Source organism: Castanea sativa, chromosome 4, assembly GCF_040712315.1.
Source record: "Castanea sativa cultivar Marrone di Chiusa Pesio chromosome 4, ASM4071231v1".
Taxonomy (NCBI): Eukaryota; Viridiplantae; Streptophyta; class Magnoliopsida; order Fagales; family Fagaceae; genus Castanea; species Castanea sativa.
Window position 1 is genome coordinate 35460185 of NC_134016.1, and position 18700 is coordinate 35478884.

General features: G+C 32.4%; 3 protein-coding genes across 3 annotated transcripts; all 3 read right to left on the reverse strand.

Moving 5' to 3' along the window:
- Nucleotides 1-6669: 6669 nt before the first annotated feature.
- On the reverse strand, nt 6670-7919 carry LOC142630207 (putative F-box protein At4g22030). Its single transcript, XM_075804174.1, has one exon. It carries the CDS (start codon nt 7917-7919, stop codon nt 6681-6683), a length of 1239 nt encoding a protein of 412 aa, XP_075660289.1. The 3' UTR covers nt 6670-6680.
- Nucleotides 7920-9681: 1762 nt separating this feature from the next.
- LOC142632786 (expansin-A23-like) lies at nt 9682-11259 on the reverse strand. The gene is made up of 2 exons (XM_075807125.1): nt 11130-11259; nt 9682-10295 (listed from the first exon to the last, which is right to left on the reverse strand). Exons 1-2 carry the CDS (start codon nt 11257-11259, stop codon nt 9682-9684), a joined length of 744 nt encoding a protein of 247 aa, XP_075663240.1.
- A 2658-nt stretch (nt 11260-13917) lies between these two features.
- LOC142630892 (uncharacterized) lies at nt 13918-18222 on the reverse strand. The gene is made up of 4 exons (XM_075804950.1): nt 17829-18222; nt 17670-17739; nt 16322-16448; nt 13918-14239 (listed from the first exon to the last, which is right to left on the reverse strand). The coding sequence occupies exons 1-4, from the start codon at nt 17914-17916 to the stop codon at nt 14165-14167; spliced, it is 360 nt and encodes a 119-aa protein (XP_075661065.1). The 5' UTR covers nt 17917-18222; the 3' UTR covers nt 13918-14164.
- Nucleotides 18223-18700: the final 478 nt, after the last annotated feature.

Consider the following 18700-nt stretch of genomic DNA (forward strand, 5'->3'; position numbering starts at 1 on the left):
GGAAAAAAATTTATAGCTGCGTTTTTAAAAACGCGGCTATAGAAAAACCCAATGTAAGGGGCTTTAGCCGTGTTTCTAAACGCAGCGCCAAGATGGCCTATAGTCGCGTTTTAAAAAACGCAACTACAGGTCTGAGCCTACATCCGTGTTTAGAAAACGTAGCTCAAGGCGGGCCTATAGCCGCGTTTTTTTACAAAGCGCAGCTATAGGTCTCAGCTTATAAGGGTGGAAAAAACGCAACTATAAGGTCACCTGGAGCTGTGTTTATAAAAATGCGGCTTTAGACCCCACAGGGAGCTATTGACGCGCAAGATAGGCCGTGTTTGAAAACACAGCTATAGCCTATAGCTAGGTTTTTATGGTCTATAGCTGCATTTTTGAAAAGTAGCTATAGCCCTCGTTTTTTGTAGTGAGAGTTACACCTTTTTTAAACCATTGGATTTAAGTAGATCCAACGGTCAAAAAAGACCCTCATTAATGCTAATATTTTGATTAGGATCTCATTAATTATCCCTCATTTATTATATTTTATACCTATCTTTAAACCCAAAAAAAAAAGTGTTATCTCTCTATGTTTCTCTCACTGTCTATCATAGCAAACCTTGAGGCTCCGTTTGGGAGTTCATAAGGGAAGGGAATGGAATGGAAAAGAATAGAATGGAATGGAATTAAGTAACCTTGATTGGATGTTTTAAAATAAAGGAATGAATATGAATGGAATGTAAGTAATCTTGTTTGGGAGTAACAAGGAGGGAATGAAATGGAATTATTTTATGACAATATTACTATTAGACCCCTATTTTAAAATAAATAGTTGAATATATAGGGGTATTTTGAGAGTTTTAGTAAAAAAATTCATTAAATCTAATTTCATTCCCTCTCATTCCTCCCAATTTCGGGGAAAATGAAAATTTGAGGTTTCAAGGAAATAGAGAGGAATGAGTGTCCCCTCTTACCTATTCCATTCCCTCCCACTCAAACTTCCAAACAAGGGAATGAATTTTCCATTCCCTCTATTAAAACTCTCAAACAAGGGAAGGGAAGAATATTCTAAAATTATTCTTTTCATTCGTTTTCATTCCATTCCCTCCTCCCAAACGAGACTTGAAGGCTGTTCATCCACAAATTCTTTAATACCCTGTGAAATTTCAGATAGAGATGTAGAGCTCGTCACTCACAGGACCACTGACAATCAGTGTTATATCTCAGACTAAAACAAGTCATCAGAATTTCATTAATAACTCAGACTAAACAATTAGTGTTATATCATAGAATTAGTTCTGGCTGACCATAAAATGTTAGTAGATACAGCAAGAAGTAATTAGGTGAAAGATCAAATCAGCTCTAACTTCCTCATTTATAGCCAAAAAGATTGACGGAAACACATGCCTACAATGGCAATAATTCATTCAAAAGAGAATCAACTAGGCAATAGAGTCAGAAAATGACAAAATCTATAGTTTTCAAGTAGCAAAACACATGTACAATGTTCAGAAAACATCAGTTAATTATTACAACCATAGCTTACAAATCAGCAAACTCTTTGTTGTTTCTTTTTTTTTTTAAATTGATTGGATAACCAAATCAAATAACTCTTATTTAAAAGTACACATGCCTCAGATATGAATAAAAATCATCTGCCTTGGACTATATATGGATTGACTTAACAATTAAAGGAATACAGGCAGCAACAACCAACTTTAGCATTCATGGAGAGTGTATCAGAACAAAAAAGGTCAGTAGCATAGCCATAATAAAATAGGTTCCATTATGTTATTTTTTTTATTATTTTTTTTCCTTCTTCTGCCGGCAATCTATCCATGGAGGTGGAACAAAGGTGGAGGAGAAAGAGATAGAGAGAGAAACGTAGAGAGTTAGTCAAACATAACACTTTTTTTGGGTTTAGAGATAGATATACTAAAATATAATAAATGAGAGATAATTAATAAGATCCTAATCAAAATATTAGCATTAATGGGGTCTTTTTTGGCCGTTGAATTTACTTAAATCTAATAGTTTAAAAAATGTGTAACTCTTTAGAGTTACACCAGGTGTAATTATAGCCATAAGAAAAAATGGAACTAGTACCCGAGCCTAATCACCATAACATGTACGCTTATTTCTAGTTTAGACTTTAGAGATCAGTTGTGGAAGAAAGGAAGGAAATGGGGGAAAATGAAGAAAAATAAATATCAAAAGATAGGAATGTGAAGGTTTAGCGTTTACGGGAAAATTATTAGGTACTCTCGGAGTATCGGAGTACCATAAATGCGTACTCTCTCCTTTCACATGGATGGTGAGTCCCACCATGAATTTAATTAGTAAAACCCATCATTTATGTGAGAGGAGGGAGTACGCATTTATGGTACTCCGGGAGCACACAATAATTTCTCATTGTTTATGTTGTTATTGCTATTGTTGTTCTTTTTTTCTTTGACTTTTTGTGTGTCCTTTAATCAAGCCAAAAACAATAAATAAGGAGAGAGAGAAAATACTAGTATTAATTAAGCGAAATTACAATATTGGTCCCTTAAGTTTATCCTATGTGCACAATTGGTCTCTTAAGTTTAAAGTAAGCATAATTGATCCCTTTAGTTTTAAAACTGAATTGTGTTAGTCCTTTTACTAACTGCTGTTAATGGTGTTACTTACGTGGCTAACAGAATAATAATTTGTCAATTTTTTTAATGATATAACATTTTTTTTATTAAACAATTACAGGATAGGCTCACCTCCTGTTTAATACCCTCATGTTTTCTCTATTTTTTTTTAAATTGACGAAGAACACGTGTAAGTGAAGCAATCCAAAGACCAAAAAAATTCCCACAAAGCAACTTTTCTTTCATTCTCTCTCCATTACTCTCTCTCTCTCTCTCTCTTCGTCTCTCTTTATCTCTCAACTCTCTCTAGAACTCCAGATCTGAGCATCAAAGGTGTTTCTCTTTGTCATTAAATTGTGTCTTGCTCCTTCCTTCATCTTCTACACAAAGACAAATTCACTTTTGTTTGAATCTTATATTCAGTTTGTTGGGCTTTTGGGCATTATTGCTTACAATGGAACCCCTTCATCTGTAAGAATTTTTTTTCTTTTTTAGGTGAGTTTAAGCCAAGCTTTTGTATTTTCTTGAAACCCAAAACAACTATAGACTAGGATTTACCAGCTTTGGTGTTCTTGTGGAACCATTTATGATTGAGTGGTGGAGGGTTTGGGTTCAATTTCCTTTCCCTGATCCAATGTCCCAATTTCGCCCTTTCTTCTCCAGCAAGCACCGATCTTCTTAGGTAAGGTCTGATCTTGGAGCGTCTGATGCTTAGCTCTGAAGAAAGCTAGACGAAGAGAGTAATGGAGATAGTGGACTTTTTCAATAATTGCTATTGTACTAGAGATTTGTGCACTGCTTTGTGGATTTTTACCGTCCTTGTGAATGAGATGAAGGAAGGAACAAAGACAATTTACTGAGAAAGACTCAGTTATGGAGTTTTACCAGGAGGAAGAGAGAGAGAGAAAGTTGCTTTCTGGGTTCTCTTTTAGCCTTTGGATTGATTCACTTACACGTGTCTTTCATCTATTTAAAAAATGCCACATCATCAATAAAAGAAATGATACATCATTAAAAAAAAATGCTAAGTCATTGTTTCGTTAGTCACGTAAGTAACACTACTAATAGTAGTTAGTAAAATGACTAATATAACTTAATTTTAAAACCTTAGGGACCAATTATGCTTATTTCAAACTTGAGGGACTAATTACGCACACAGAGTAAACGTAAGGGATCAACATTGTAATTTCGTCTATTAATTATGAATGAGATGGAAAGTAATAGTATTTAATGATATTTTTTTAGCCGTTAAATCACTTACAAATCTACGGTGTAAAAAATGTATAACCTTACAAAAATTTCACCAGGTATAACTTAAACCCATCTCATATATATATATATATATATATATATATATATATATATATATATATATATATATAGACACACACACACATACATACACACTAAAAACCAAAACTTATTGAGTGTTTGGATTGAGCGTTTCCGCGTCTGCGTTTAGTCCAGACGCGTTTTGCTCTTTCTTTTTTTCTTTTTCTTTTTTTCCCCAGCCGCACTTGTTGACTGTCCTGCATTTCTCCTCTTTTTTTTTTCCTGCAGCAACACGCTTTTCAGGGACAAACGGCTACTGTTTATGAACAGTAGCCGTATATATCTGACTTTTCAGCTGCTTTCTGCCGTGAACAGTGCATTCGTGTACTGTTTACAGACCCACAAATTTTATTTTCAGCTATTTTTTTATTAAAAATGGGTCCCACAATACTATTTATACATTTAAAAATTATTTTGCTACAGTGTTTTCAGTTTTCAGCAATAAGTTCTATCCAAACGGACCCTTAGAGAAAATCCAATTAAATTTCAATTGGATTCTTAATTTTGCACCACATGTCTCATTTAGTTTTTAATTTTTGTGCCAAGTGAATTATTCAAATCCAATTAAATTTTAAATTAGATTTCAATTGAAATTCAATTTTACACCATGTGTTTATCTTTCTTTCTTTTTTTTTCATGGTAAATGAATTATTGAGTGCAAAAATTCTAGAATCTAAATCCAATTAAATTCTAAATCATATATATATATATAATGAAAAACTATTTTAAATTTTAGAAATGTATGGTTTTAAATAAGACATAAGCTAATACCATGTATAATTTGAATATCTTCTAAAGAATATATAATTTGAATGGTGTAATTGTAATTGTTTTTAATTGTACCAAGCATATGCACGGGATTACACACTAATTTATATATAAAGTCAAATCTAAGAGAAAGTCCAATTAAATTTTTAATTGGTGTCTAATTTTACGCCACATGTCTTATTTTATTTTTTTAATTTTGGTGTCAAGTGAGTTATTAGTGCAAAAGCTAAAAGAGTAAAAAATAAATAAATAGGAAGGACAAAGAAATGTTTAGTTTGTCTTTGACAAGGTATTGACATGATTCTTAGCAACGGGGATTGGTGAAAATTTTAAAAAAAAATTAATAATAATAATGAAAATGGAATTTATATTTATGTTGGACTTAAGCTTTAGACTAGGTTTGGTTCCCATCTAAACCAAGTCTAAATCTAAACTAAGCTAACATAACAGAAAATTAATAACATTTCTATCAATATTTTTTTTCTTATAGTTGTAAGTGCACAATTGTACCTAGACCCAAACACAATATTATGGGCTCAGGCCCAATGAGCCTTAGACAAAAAAATTTGTAGAGTGTGGGTTTGAAATCTACTTTAGAGGTACTGAGAACTTAACAACAGGCTACGGTGTAAAGATACTTGTAAATAGAAGATGATAATGGCAAATGAACCTCCTCAGACGTAAGCTAAGGACCACTTCTGTATTATTTCACTTTCTTTCTTAAAGGTTACAATTCTTAATTTCTTTCTTGGTTACTGACTGATCCCCCTTTTTTTCTTTGGCGTTCACCCCTTTTAAATACTCCTTCTCTTGGTGATTTATCCACGTGTTGCTCAAATCTCCTTCCCTCTAAATATTTCTTCTCTTAGTGCTTTTGAATAGTAACCAGGAGTTTCAGTTCTACTGTTCAGGGGTCACTTCTCCATTAATGCGGCCAGGGAGGTAGGTGCAGAGTCTTTAATGTGGAGGTAGCAGCCTTTTCCTAAGATATTTCTCTTACACCGATGTATCTAAAAGGTTCAGGAATTCCCCCTTTTAACCAACAGTCTTTCCGAAATTCTGTCTTGACCTTTATAGTGAATCTCCGAGTTTTATGGGGTCTATCCGAGGAGAAACTCACCCTCAGATGTGTCCTCGGACTCTCGGCGTATGGGCCGGTATGCTGTACTAACGAGTTGTTGATTTAAGAACAGGTCGGCCCACCTTGCTAGGGCCCAAAGGCCCAAATGCCTGCTTGGGTCCTTTTACTCCCCACAATAGTATTATTATTATAAAAATAGTGGTTGGACAAACTAAAATTAAGAATTTCATGGATAACAATTTAAATAATTTTTTTATTTGTTTCAAATAAACTTATATTTATTTTATATGTTGATTTTTTATATTTTCAAATATGTAAACATTATATACATTATATATAAACTAAGTAAAAATTTAATATGCATTTAGTAATGCTTATTTGTAAATGTATCTCGTATATATGTATGAGATTACAATCTAGTTCATTAAAACAAGAATGCACTAACTAATAAATTGTAGTTAAAATAAAACTCTATTGCCCTTAAAATTGCACTTTTCAGTGCACTAATTATGTTTTTTTTTTCTTTTTTTTAAAAAAACCAAACTTAGTTAATATAAAAATAAGGCTAAAATGCAAATTGCACTAGCTAAATTTGACCATTTGACTGAAATTCGTTTCAATTCTTTAACTTTACTTTCGTTCAATAGAATTATTTAAATATCAAATATATTTCATTTAGGTCTTTGGTCCAATTTTCATTTTATTATATGTTAGAAACTAAGAAAATACATACATACGTATGTACATATTCTTTTACAAACTCTTTTTGCACAAGTAGCTAATATAAATTTTGAGAATTAAATATTTTTACTACGTTAGAAGATTGTAAAAAGATTTAATTAAGTTATAAACAATTGATGAATCAAAAAATTGAATTAACTATGCACAAATATAGAAAACTAGAAAAGCTTGCTGGCAAATTCGTCTACTTGGGAAGAAGCTGAGTTTCTTGCAAGTTCTTTGAGTTGTGATAAGCTTCTCCCAAGTTTCAAAGACACCTTCATTTCAAAAAATTCCCCATTTTCTCTTTTCTCCAAATCTCTTTCCTCAAGTGTGGTTTCAATTGATTCTTGCAGTAACTGGAAAAAGCCACCACAGTTTCTATACATCTCAATCACCATCCCAACTTGTCCACCATGCTCAAAAGCATTAACTGTGCTAGCTAAAGCCCCAGCAGCCACTGCTACTATTGGTGCCCATGATCCATTACCAACAAAAGCTGAGCCCAATGCAGCAATGCCTGTGAGTAATGGACCTGAGATAGCTAAAGTCTTGTTGATCTTCAATGCCAAGTTGCCAAGTCTTACGTAGTCCTCAATGTCTTTTCTCTCCACCACCTTAACAATCTCTCGCATTTCCATTTCGAGTTCCTCACTCCATCCATTGTTATATTGTTTTCCTTTATGTAAAAAGTTTTTCTTTTGTAGTACTTGATTTTTAGGCCACCAAACAGCTGGCTCAAACTTTGCAGGGAATTTTTCAAGCATTGCACCAAGCAAGGGAAGTGGGTAGGCTTTATCAAGGGCCAAAACTTTTTCCATCACCTCCTTCACATCTTCTTGAGTTGGAGATCCAATGGCGAGCATGGTTAGGATTTGGCTCTGGAGCTGCTTGAACAATCTTGTAGCATTACGTTGTTCTTCAGCAAGCTGTGAAGGCTGAATTTTGTTCATTATTAGCAACATTCCTGTGGCCGCGGAATACAAAAGAGTAGACGATAATTTCAAAGCCAAAAGGGGCATTCCAATGCCACCAGCTGTGGCTGCAACACCAGCCATTGTTGCAGCAGTGAGAGTTATCATGTTGATTGAGTTTAGAAGAAGAGTGTTCCAGTTGTCACGTTGTTCTCCAATGTTGGCGTGCATCTCTACTCTATCAGCTACGGCCTCTAAGATAGCATAGAGTTGAGTGGTAACAATATTTGTACTAGAGTTGTGTGATCTATCATTGATCTTTTCTACTGGGATTGTGTTTATGAACCCGTCTCTTATATTCAGCTCCTCACCTAGATTTCTTATTGGTATTTTTGGAACTGAGAGGGTGAGTTTTGGAAGCTTTGGGACATGAATAGCAGCATTAATTTTCCTTGAACAACAACATGAAGAAGAAGATGAAGGTAATTGAAGAACTGAAGCCATTTGGTTGAGAGATTTTCTGTGTGTATATATGTTGTAGAAAGGAAAGGTTTTGAATGAAGGTGATGAGGCACTCAACTCTCTTTTTATAGTGTAGAACGATAACTGGGTCAGCTACAGAAAAATGTTGAATTCAATGGCTGTCTGGCTTGACCCATTCCTATTGCCTGACTTTTCTCTTTTTTTTTTGTGGGGTCTAATTCTATTGGCTGAAAATTCTGCATTCATAATTTTCTAAGTTCAAAATTTTGTTGTCTTGTTTATAGTGTCGAACTATATAACTAGGTCACGACGTAGCTATTAGTCTATTACTACAAACTGATTTCTCTAAGAATTTTCCCTCTTAAATTTTTTGTGTCATGCAATTTTAGATTTCTCTAAGAGGTCAAACATCTCCAAGTCGAAAGCATGTGTACTGCTACGGCTTTTTTCATACACACAGCTGGTCAAAAGTTTTGTAATTGAACTTTCGTGTCACAATTATCGTATACAAAGTTAAAAGTGTAGTAATAAGTTTATGTGAAAGTAATTGTTTATAAACTCCATTAAGCATTACAGAATTCATTTTTTCCTTCAGAAAAATAGAAAATGAATACTAAAGTGTTGCAATCAATCCCACTAAAATATGAGTTCATAAATCAAAGTTGATAAAATATATATATATATATTACAAATGTAAAGAATTTAAAATCCCCACAATGGAACTAAAGAGTTGAACTTGTTACACTTTTTATACAAATTGGTCAATATAGTATTCTCTGATTGCGTGGAACAATTAAACCTCCCTGGCATTAAAAATTTAAAAGACCAATAACTTATATAGAGCAGTAGTCACATTGGCTTAGTCAAAAATTCTATCTATTCTAAAATAAGAACTATTTTTTATATTCTAGCTAGCCATTTTCAAAACACTCATATTTGATTTTTTTTTTTTTATCATATATTCTATTTCATTAAATTATTAATTCTTTATTTCATTAAAACAGAAATGCACAAATGCACAGCTAATAAATTATAAATAACGAATACTAGACACTGTTGTAGATTGGGATTATAAATAACGAATACTAGACGCACACAACGAAGAGACTGGTATGTCTCTTCATTGTTTGAACTTGGTCATCAAGTATGATTTATGTTTGGTCATATTGGTTGACCCAATTATGAATGTAATATTTTACTGATCACCGTTATAAATAAATGGGTTACCATTATTTTTTTTAATATTCCTGGTATATTTCTTATATACGTTAGGATTCTGGCATTTTTACGCTGGAGAATAGGGATCTCGGATTATTTCTATAAATTTCTATTGATACTTTTCATTCTGATATCTCAAAATTCAAAGGCTTTACTTTCTCAGTTCCAGAATATCATAATCACATACTTTAGAAATAATTATTATTTCTGAAAAAATAATGTAAGAGGTCAACATGAAATCTTACCAAATAATAATCAATAGGTGTGATGTTAATGTATACCATGAACTTCCCTAAAACATTCTTAATTTTTTTATAAATAAATAAATAAAAATAAATGGACCATAGATTTGGGCAGTTTTCTTGGCCCAGTTCAGGAAAAAAAATCATTGATAAGCATAACAAAATCAAAATTTATTCTTCAGACTTTGAATTTCCATTACATGCTAAATCCCCTAAATCTCAAATAAACCATAAGTACATAGACAGTTCTTAATCAAACAAAACATGTCCAAGATCTACTAGCTAGAAGCCAAGATTTCAAAAAAAAATCCAGTTACTCATTCCTAAAAATTCTTGCCCTCATATACCTTATTGAATTCCCAATTTGAGGGTGCAACATTATCAGACTGCACTATTTTACCATCACTACCAGTCACTTGGAAAGACAAGCTTTGACCATCTAAACGAACCCCAGTTTGCCAATTCTGGCCCCAATTACGAGACATCTGTATCCAACCAGTATTGGAACCCTTAATTTTCACATTACTAACTTCGCCAACACCCCCAACATTGTACACTAAAACCAGCAACCAATATGGATTTCCCTTTAACTCAAACTTAATCCCACCTTTCTTGTAACACATGACTCTTCGATACATAACAGGAACAATTCCACCTCTGTATTCTGCAATCTTTAGGAACATTGACATGGAGAGGTCGAAATGTTTCTGTGGTGGGTTGCACCAAATGTCTTCGGTTTTGGAATAGTCAGGAGGACAAAAATTGGTGGCTGTTACTCGAATTATACCTGCACCTTTTTTGCACCATGGTGAGTCTATGCATCTTATTTGAAAGCAAGCACCACATGTAGCCCCATTGTTGAAAAGAGCAGTGCTTAATGCTGTTGTCTCAAGACCATAACCTTGATCGAATAGATTTCCATAACCACAAGCTCCCACTACAACAAAAACAAAATCAAAATATATCAATTTTCTTCATTATCAATAACAGGAAGGTAACCCCACCGGTAGGTTTATTGGTTTAGTACGTGACAATTTGATCCACCATACTATTGATCTATAGGAATTCTGGGGTGTCTCATCCGAGCCAAAGACTAAGATGCCACTTTCTTTTTTATGTAAAAGGGCCTTCCATGTTAGGAGAGAAGCTCTTCAATATGAAAGAATGCATGCGAATGTGTTTTATCACCAATAGTGCCTTCTAGGCTTCTACTACAAATGCAAAACAACATGTTTTTAATTCATATGGCATTCGCTTTGTCATGCTGGTGAAATATTAGTAGACCACTTCTAATTGCCATGGTTGAAGGACAATAAGGTTGTGTTTGTTTAGATAGAAATTGATTTTTAGAAAATATTTTTCATATTTGTGATTACTCACAAATATGAAAAATATTATTTATTTGTATCCACCCAACCCCCACAATCCACTAGAGTCAACCACCACCGCTGACCACTTTCTCTACCAGTGGTTGGTTAATCACAATTTTTTTTAATCTAGAATTCTATATATATATATATATATATATATATGTTCTTGGGAGATGAAAAAACTTGGGGAAATAGTAAAAATATGCTTTTCATAGAATTTTTGGGAACACTATCAAATACTTAAAATATAAGCAAACACAGCCTAAGAGTGCCAATGAGAATGATCTAGAGTCACCTCTCTAGGTACAAGTACCTAGGGGTGGTGGGGTTGGGTATATTTAGTGTATATATATTTCTAAAGCAAGATCCAAATAATGAAAAACGACAATAAGAGTACTTACTCATGGTTTCACCGCCTCCAATATCACCATAAAATGTTGCATGAGCATAATCCCAGCCATGAGCACCATTAGACGCAAAGACCAAAGCCACAATAATAGCCCAAGCAGCCACAATTCCAAGGCCAGCCATTTTGCCTTAATGATGAATCAATCTTTCTTTTGAGCGAGAGAGAGTATTAAGAATAGTATTTATAGGTCTTAACGAAGAAAATTAAGCGAATTGGAATTTATTTATTTACATTATTATGGCCCTTATGGCTATTTTTCACTTTTCAGTAGATATATGAAATCATCGGTTATATAATTGCAATTAATGTATGATATTTTAGTGATTGGACGAATTATTTTTTCCTTATAATTAATAAAATTCCAATAAAGTACTCTTTGGTGATTGGTAGTGAAAGTATACGTAAAAGGAAAATGTTTGAGTTACAAATTTGTTTACAAACTGTTAATATGACAAGTAGTTATTGGTGAGTTAAAAAATGATGTCAATCGTTTGCCTAAATAAGAATTAGTAAGAATCTAATACATGAATGAACAATTTTGTAGCATTATTCTACGCAGAAAACAAAGGATCAATTATGAATGAATTTATGATGGGGTTGTGCAATTTTGGGCATTGACCCCTTTCCAAGTACTCCTCATTAATATTACGTGAAGAAGAAGAATAGAATAAGAAAACCAACATGGTTGGTAAACTGTCTCAAAAATAACATTAGAATTTTTTTTTCTGATGATTAAATATAGAATGCTTTTAGTAATTATAGAAAGAATCCAAATGAAGGTGATTTATTAAAGGAGAAAGGTCTGATTAGGAAGACATATTTCCATGCTTTAATTTACCATAACATCTCCATTTTACTTCTTCTTTTTTGAAAGGATTATATCTCCACCCTTGATACGCTAGCTCTTAGTACGGTATACTAAAAGGCACATCAATAAACTTAATTAAGCTTAATTAAATACAATTTACTTTTTTTGAGAAACAATTAAATACAATTAACTTAGGGAGTTACAGTATCTTTATTTTTTTAAATTTAGTATCTCACTATAATTACTTTTTTTTTTTCTTATTGGAAGATTTTACGCAGTTTGCCATAAAACTTTAAACATTCCCAAGTATTTTGTTCTCAAAAAACATTCCTAAGTATTTTTAATTTAGAAAAAGTTTACTTCCAAACCGGTTTGGAGGAAACTTCCTCCAACCTACCACGTGGTGATTAAACTGTTAAAGTGGCCATTGACATGTATTTCTGGTCATATGACTTTTTAAATGAGTCATGTGATTTCTTTAAATAATACACATAAATAATCTTATTATATATCGTTATATGGTCTTATAATCGACATTAACATTTGTAAAAAATGAATCATTTTTAGAAAGTTATTTTCTAGAAATATATCTCATTTTTTTAATACTACTAAGAAAATGCGAAAAACTATTTTCACATAAGGTTTTTAATTGAAGCAAACAGAACGTCACATAAAGTGTGTTTGCTACGTGAAAATTTAGGATAATATTTCTAATTCCCAATAGTTTGTAAAACTTAGCTGTTTGTTTCATAAAATTCCCGAGAATTGCAATTTCCAAGAACATCTCATCAATTCCCATGAAATGCAGGAATGCTTAACCCTACCTTATATCAATTCCCACAAATGTTTTATATGTGAGAATTTTTAAGGTAATAATGAAATTCAACTTTTAATATTTTTATTTATTAAATTAAGTATAAACAATTCATTTTAAAACCCACAAAAAAAAAAATCACAATTAAGGTTGCTCTCATTTCACTTGCCACTATTACGGAAAATCATTTTTGCTTTATTCCACTTGGGCTATTAAGAAGTTTTAGTTCATTATGTTATGTCTTATTTATTCTTATATTTATCTTTCACCCAAATAATTATTAATTATTTAGTTTCTAAAATAATTTATATAAGAATTTTTAACAACCAAATTTTTTTAAAAAAATATATAGTGTTTTCTATAGGATTCTACATTTTTGAATTTGAAGTATAATATATTGAACAACATAAATGTCAACTCTTACCAATTTAATTCCTGTGAAATTCTCAAACATCCTTGTGATTAAAAAATTTTAACAACCAAACAGACCAAAATAGTATAAGTTAATAAAACATACACTTAGCGATGATTTTGATATTACTCAAGTCTCATGAAAAAGTAAATTATCATTACAATAAATCTGTACTATTGCAGCGGGCCAAAACCGCTGCTAACGTCCAAAAAAGTGCCACTAAAGGTACATTTGACCTTTAGCAGTGGGTGCTATTGCAACGGTTCTTCCCGCCACTATTATAGTACTGCTATCAATCTATTGCAGCGGTAACAAAAAGCGTCGTAATAGATCTGCCATTTTGCAACTATTTTGGTCTATTGTGACAGGCTAAAAACCACCACCATATGAGGTTATAATTCGGGTCAAGTGACCTTTTAGCGGCAGGCAATAAGCGCCGCTATAGGGTTTCATGTACAACAAACCATATGCACCTTTTGGCGGCAGTTTTTGTCCTCCACTATAGGTTAATTTTTTTTTTCCTCTAAGTTTTAAAACCATAGTCCTATTACAAACAGCCTGTAATAATTTTAGTTTTACTGAAACAATACCACAATACTTGTCAATTTTAGTTCCTTGGGTTTCAATTGGGTTTTAAAACCACTATTTGCCAATAACCTATTTAGAGAGCTGTTTCAAAGAACCTATAATAATTTTGACTCTATTAACACAATACCACAAACATAACTAATTAACAACACCACAAATGTTTTCAAACTAACATAATATTAACATAGAAATATATTATCAAATACATAACATTGTCTATTACCATCATAATAAGATTAACAAAAAAAGATGTGGTCCTTTGAATAAAACAACCACTCAATATAAGCTAATATCATAATCAAAGTTCTAAAATGTTTAAAAATATCCTCCAACACTTGCAAAAAATGTGGTTATAGCAATGAAGTTCTTTGTACACAAAAGAGTCCTCAAACACCAAGATAAAATCTATAAGCTTCTTTGGTGATGGGATGCAGCTAATGATTTTTGGATAGGTGGAGATTGTTGGACCGAAGGAACATCCTACATACAAATTATGATTACTCAATAAGTGCATATAAATGGAATAGCATGAAAAGAAAATATTACCAAGGCAAAAAATGAGAACAAGTTCAAACAATGCCCTATATATATGTGTGTGTGTGTGTGTGTGTGTGTGTGTGATCTAACTGATTTGGATAGAATTGTAGTGCTACTAAACTGAGGGCTCTTGCAAAAGTCATATCAGCTAATAGCTAGCATCAAATCTATTTTCAGCATTGCACAAAACTTTTGATTTCAAATAGCTAACTAAAGAAATTAAGTGCACCTGGTAAATAAATATCAAATGGCTAACTAAAGAAATTAGCATAGTGAAAACTATATTCAATAAACTAGAGGGGCATGCGTAAAAAATAAACAAGTACAACCATCATAAAAATTGAATACTGAGACAGGTTAAGGTCTCTATTATGGAAATTAGAGTTCCACCATTTCTAAGAATTGAATTACTTTTAATAAGTCTTTAAAGTAAATGTTGGAAGGTCTAATAGTTGGGGCATGTTACTGTGTGAAACTGGAAATCTCAAACCAATTAAAGTTATGGTTTTGCAAACTAAAATGACATGATTGGCTGCTTAGTTTCAAAACAAATTGAAATGGGATAAATGCTACTAGCCAACTACATACCATACATGCTAGCTGCTATAATTAGAGTGGAATATAACTTATCAAAATATAATAGAGCGTTCTAAAGACAAAAAAGCAAAGAACCTAACATACTACAAACTGCTACTATCATTTAATAGCATCCAAAACTGTAAACATACTATAAAAATGTCCATCACATTCCAAAGTAAGCTAAGGAGAGTAGTATCATATCTATGCTGGCCTAATTGACTAGTCAAGTGACCCAACAACCAGCTATGTTCCTTAGAAAACAATGAATTTAAACGCAAACAAAAGTTATCAACACATTTGATAACTATAACATCATTACTAGCAATATTCTTTAGGAATGGGCATCTCTTTAAATATCCAATTTCATTTTAGTGTTCTTCATGTGTGAAAAAGATAGAGAGAAGCCCCTAGAATGAATTAATCGAATAAAAAAATAACTCAACAAGAATCATCCAATATTACACAAAACAGTCAACACTTCTAATATCATCTAAAACCACCTTATATCTCCATGCAAGCCACTTGCTTGCCCCAATTCAACAACCCACCACAAATAGAGAGAGAGAGAGTGCCTTAAGTCTAACATAAACAAGTTCACTTGCTTTCTCCACATAAACCTGTAATGCCTCTTCTTTTTGCAATCTACCAACAAGGAAAGAATATATATAAACATAAATTCATTTGTAATGTCCTTTTCTTCCTCTACTTTAAGTGAGAACTAAACCTACAATCTCTCCTTAGTCTCTTACCACCTTAGCCAATGCCTAGGGCTTGTCTAAAGATAAGCTTTCCCAGAGTCCCAAAAACAACCCCAATATCAGATTGCAAAATTACACAACTTATAAACATAAAGTGCTTTCTTATAATAATACCAATAAACTACAACTAATTCAAAGCAGTAGCACATGATACAACCACTTCTACATGTTGTAAAGATAACAAGGATGAGAGAGGATGAACAAGATTTAACAAATAAGGCTGCATTACTAAACTAGGTAAAACATTAACCAACTTTACTACCACTTTTGCTGCTATATTTAGTATGACTCCATTTTTAAAATGAAGAATCCATACCAATGCCCCAACCTTATCAGCAACTAAATCCTAAAATTGGTCCACAAAATATGAATGCAAATACTTTAAGAATAACTTAAATTGTATGGAATTAGGCATTTCCAGAATCCCCAAGCCCACCAAATCAAAATAAGAATAAATTTTTGGTAACCTGGCTTTTGAGACCTTGATAAATGAGTCATATTGTGAGAGCTTATGCTTTAGTTTACCATAATATAGTTATAGAATACAAAATACTAAAACAAGATTTCAATAGTCAAAATTAATCAAAAGGTAAGAAACAATTACTATGAAGTATCCATAAGCACGAAGATTTTTAAAAAAGACACCATCTTTACCATCAAACATTTAAAATGTGGAAAATTTTGATACCTTTACAAGTGGATGGTGTAGTGTATCTCCAGAAATAGAATCAAGAAATGCAGCAATTGAGCGAACCACATATCTTTGCACCTCAATATCCGTGCACATCCATTTTCTCGTCTTGTCATCATAAGATCTACCAATGCACAAAGGATTGCAAAAGTAGACAAATGTCATTAAGAATGTCATTCAGAATTACATAGATATTTTGAAAGGGGAAAAAATTATAAATTGAAAAACTGGAAATGAAAAAATCAACCAAACCCGAGATGATAAAATGACCATCTATAACCATGAAAGTCAAGCCCGGTATCATAAACTAACTGTTGCAGATTTCATATCTTAGCAATGTCAGTGAACAAAAGAGAGAAAATTAACACAGATATTTACATGATTTGGCACTGTGCCTACATCCACAAGAGTGAGCAGTGTAGTGCCTCTAAACTTCGCTCCACTCTGCCCATGAGGCATCTAGGCTAGAGACCATTGTTACTTCCACATTCAGAACATGACCCATTATCTCTAACATAGACTATCAATTGGTGAACTACAATAGAAACATATCAGTAAACCCTACAACAAATACTTTTGCTATACTTCAACCTCATTTGTTGTCATATTCCTTTGAGCTCACAAATCAAAGTAAAATATTGTTTACAGTTGCAGACTCCTTGATGCTTCTAAAGACTACAACGTTGGAAATAACAGATACCCATCTGAGCTAATCACTCAATTTTGCAACAAATTAATGAAATTCATGGAATTAAAAAAAATAGTCATAAAGATTAACAATGTAATTTCCACAAATTTCTTTCTTTTCTTTTCTTTTTTTTTACAATTCAAATAGTATAACTTTGTTCAATTATTAATAGTTTCTTTTACATATCAGAATTCTTAAAGCTTTGAGAATAGGAAACAAAAACAAAACAATACACACTGACCCATTTGCAAAAGAAAGCTTAAAATGGGTATTCTAAAAAAGGAAAGAAGAAAGCAAAAAAGAAAATTGAAGGGGGTTGAGCACCTAGTACCAAGATTGAAAGCTTAAGAGGTCACCCACCACTCCCCTATGAACTTTCATCTTTGAAGACAAGATTGATATTTTCAAAGTCTCACAACAACTTATTTGTATCAACTTCAGTTGAATTAAATATTAATGTGTAACTTTGATCCTAGTTAAAATGAATGTCAAAAATGATTCTTTTTTTATTAAAAATTTTAAATAGTACGTTCTTTGACTTCACATTACTAAGGGAAAATCAAAGACCCAAGAAAGCATAACCATTACTTTTCTACCATAAATTAAAATTTATTTTAAAAAAAAAAAAAAAACCCAATGAGAAGAGTAGAAGAAAACCTGCAAAGTTCAAGGAGGAAAGAGTTTTTGATAGGAGAGGGCACAATACAAGCAGCCGTACACCATGGCTCTAGAGATCATGAGAAAAAATTTCAAAAAAAAACCACAAATTTATAAAAAGAGAAAAACAAAGTGGGTTGTGAAGAAAAAATGTGAAACCTAAAATAGGGCCACATCCAGCTTCGTCAATGCCCATAATGCAAGGCTTTGATGCCCATTTGGGCACACTACCCTCCTCCAATCCCATTTTGGCAGACAAGCTCACTCTTTCTCAGAAAACAAAACAAAAGCAATTAAAATGTTTTGGCTTTGGCTTTGGTTTTGGGCACTTAGACTAGCAGGAACTTTCTTGTGAAATTAATTTATATATAAGAAGAAGATTAAAGAAAGAATGAGAAAGAAGATGAGGTTAGTGTTGATGGAAGGGCAGTTGGCAGCGGTGGCTGGTGAGGATGGCCAGTGAGGATGGAGAGAAAGAGAGAAGAAGAGTGACAGCTTAGAGAGAGGGAAACAAATTTTGGGGGAAAAAGACCTAAATAAAAAGTCAGATTTTGGCTTTAAGGGGAAAAAAGCCAAGTGAAATACGTTAGGAGGGGAAAAAAAAATTGGGAAATTTTGGGTGGGAAAAATAAAAGAAGACAGATTTATTTTGAGGAAAAAATAAAAATAAAATAAGACAATTTTAATTAATTACCATTTTTGACTAGCAATTACCATTTTGTCATGCATTTTGTAATTGTATGTCATGCATTTTGTAATTGTACATGGATCAAACACATTAAAATATCTAAGTGAGTTAATGAGTGCAAAATATTAGGAATCTAATATTAATGAGCTATGAAATAAAATTTAAAAACAAAAAACAATCACATATACTCAATAAAAATCACCACACAACTTTTTCAAAAAAAAATACCACACAACAAAAATTATCACACGTTCTATCTTATTAAAAAATAAATAAAAAATGATTATAGCTATTATTAAATTTATGTAAGAATTTTAATATGTAGCTAACTACAGTTAATTTT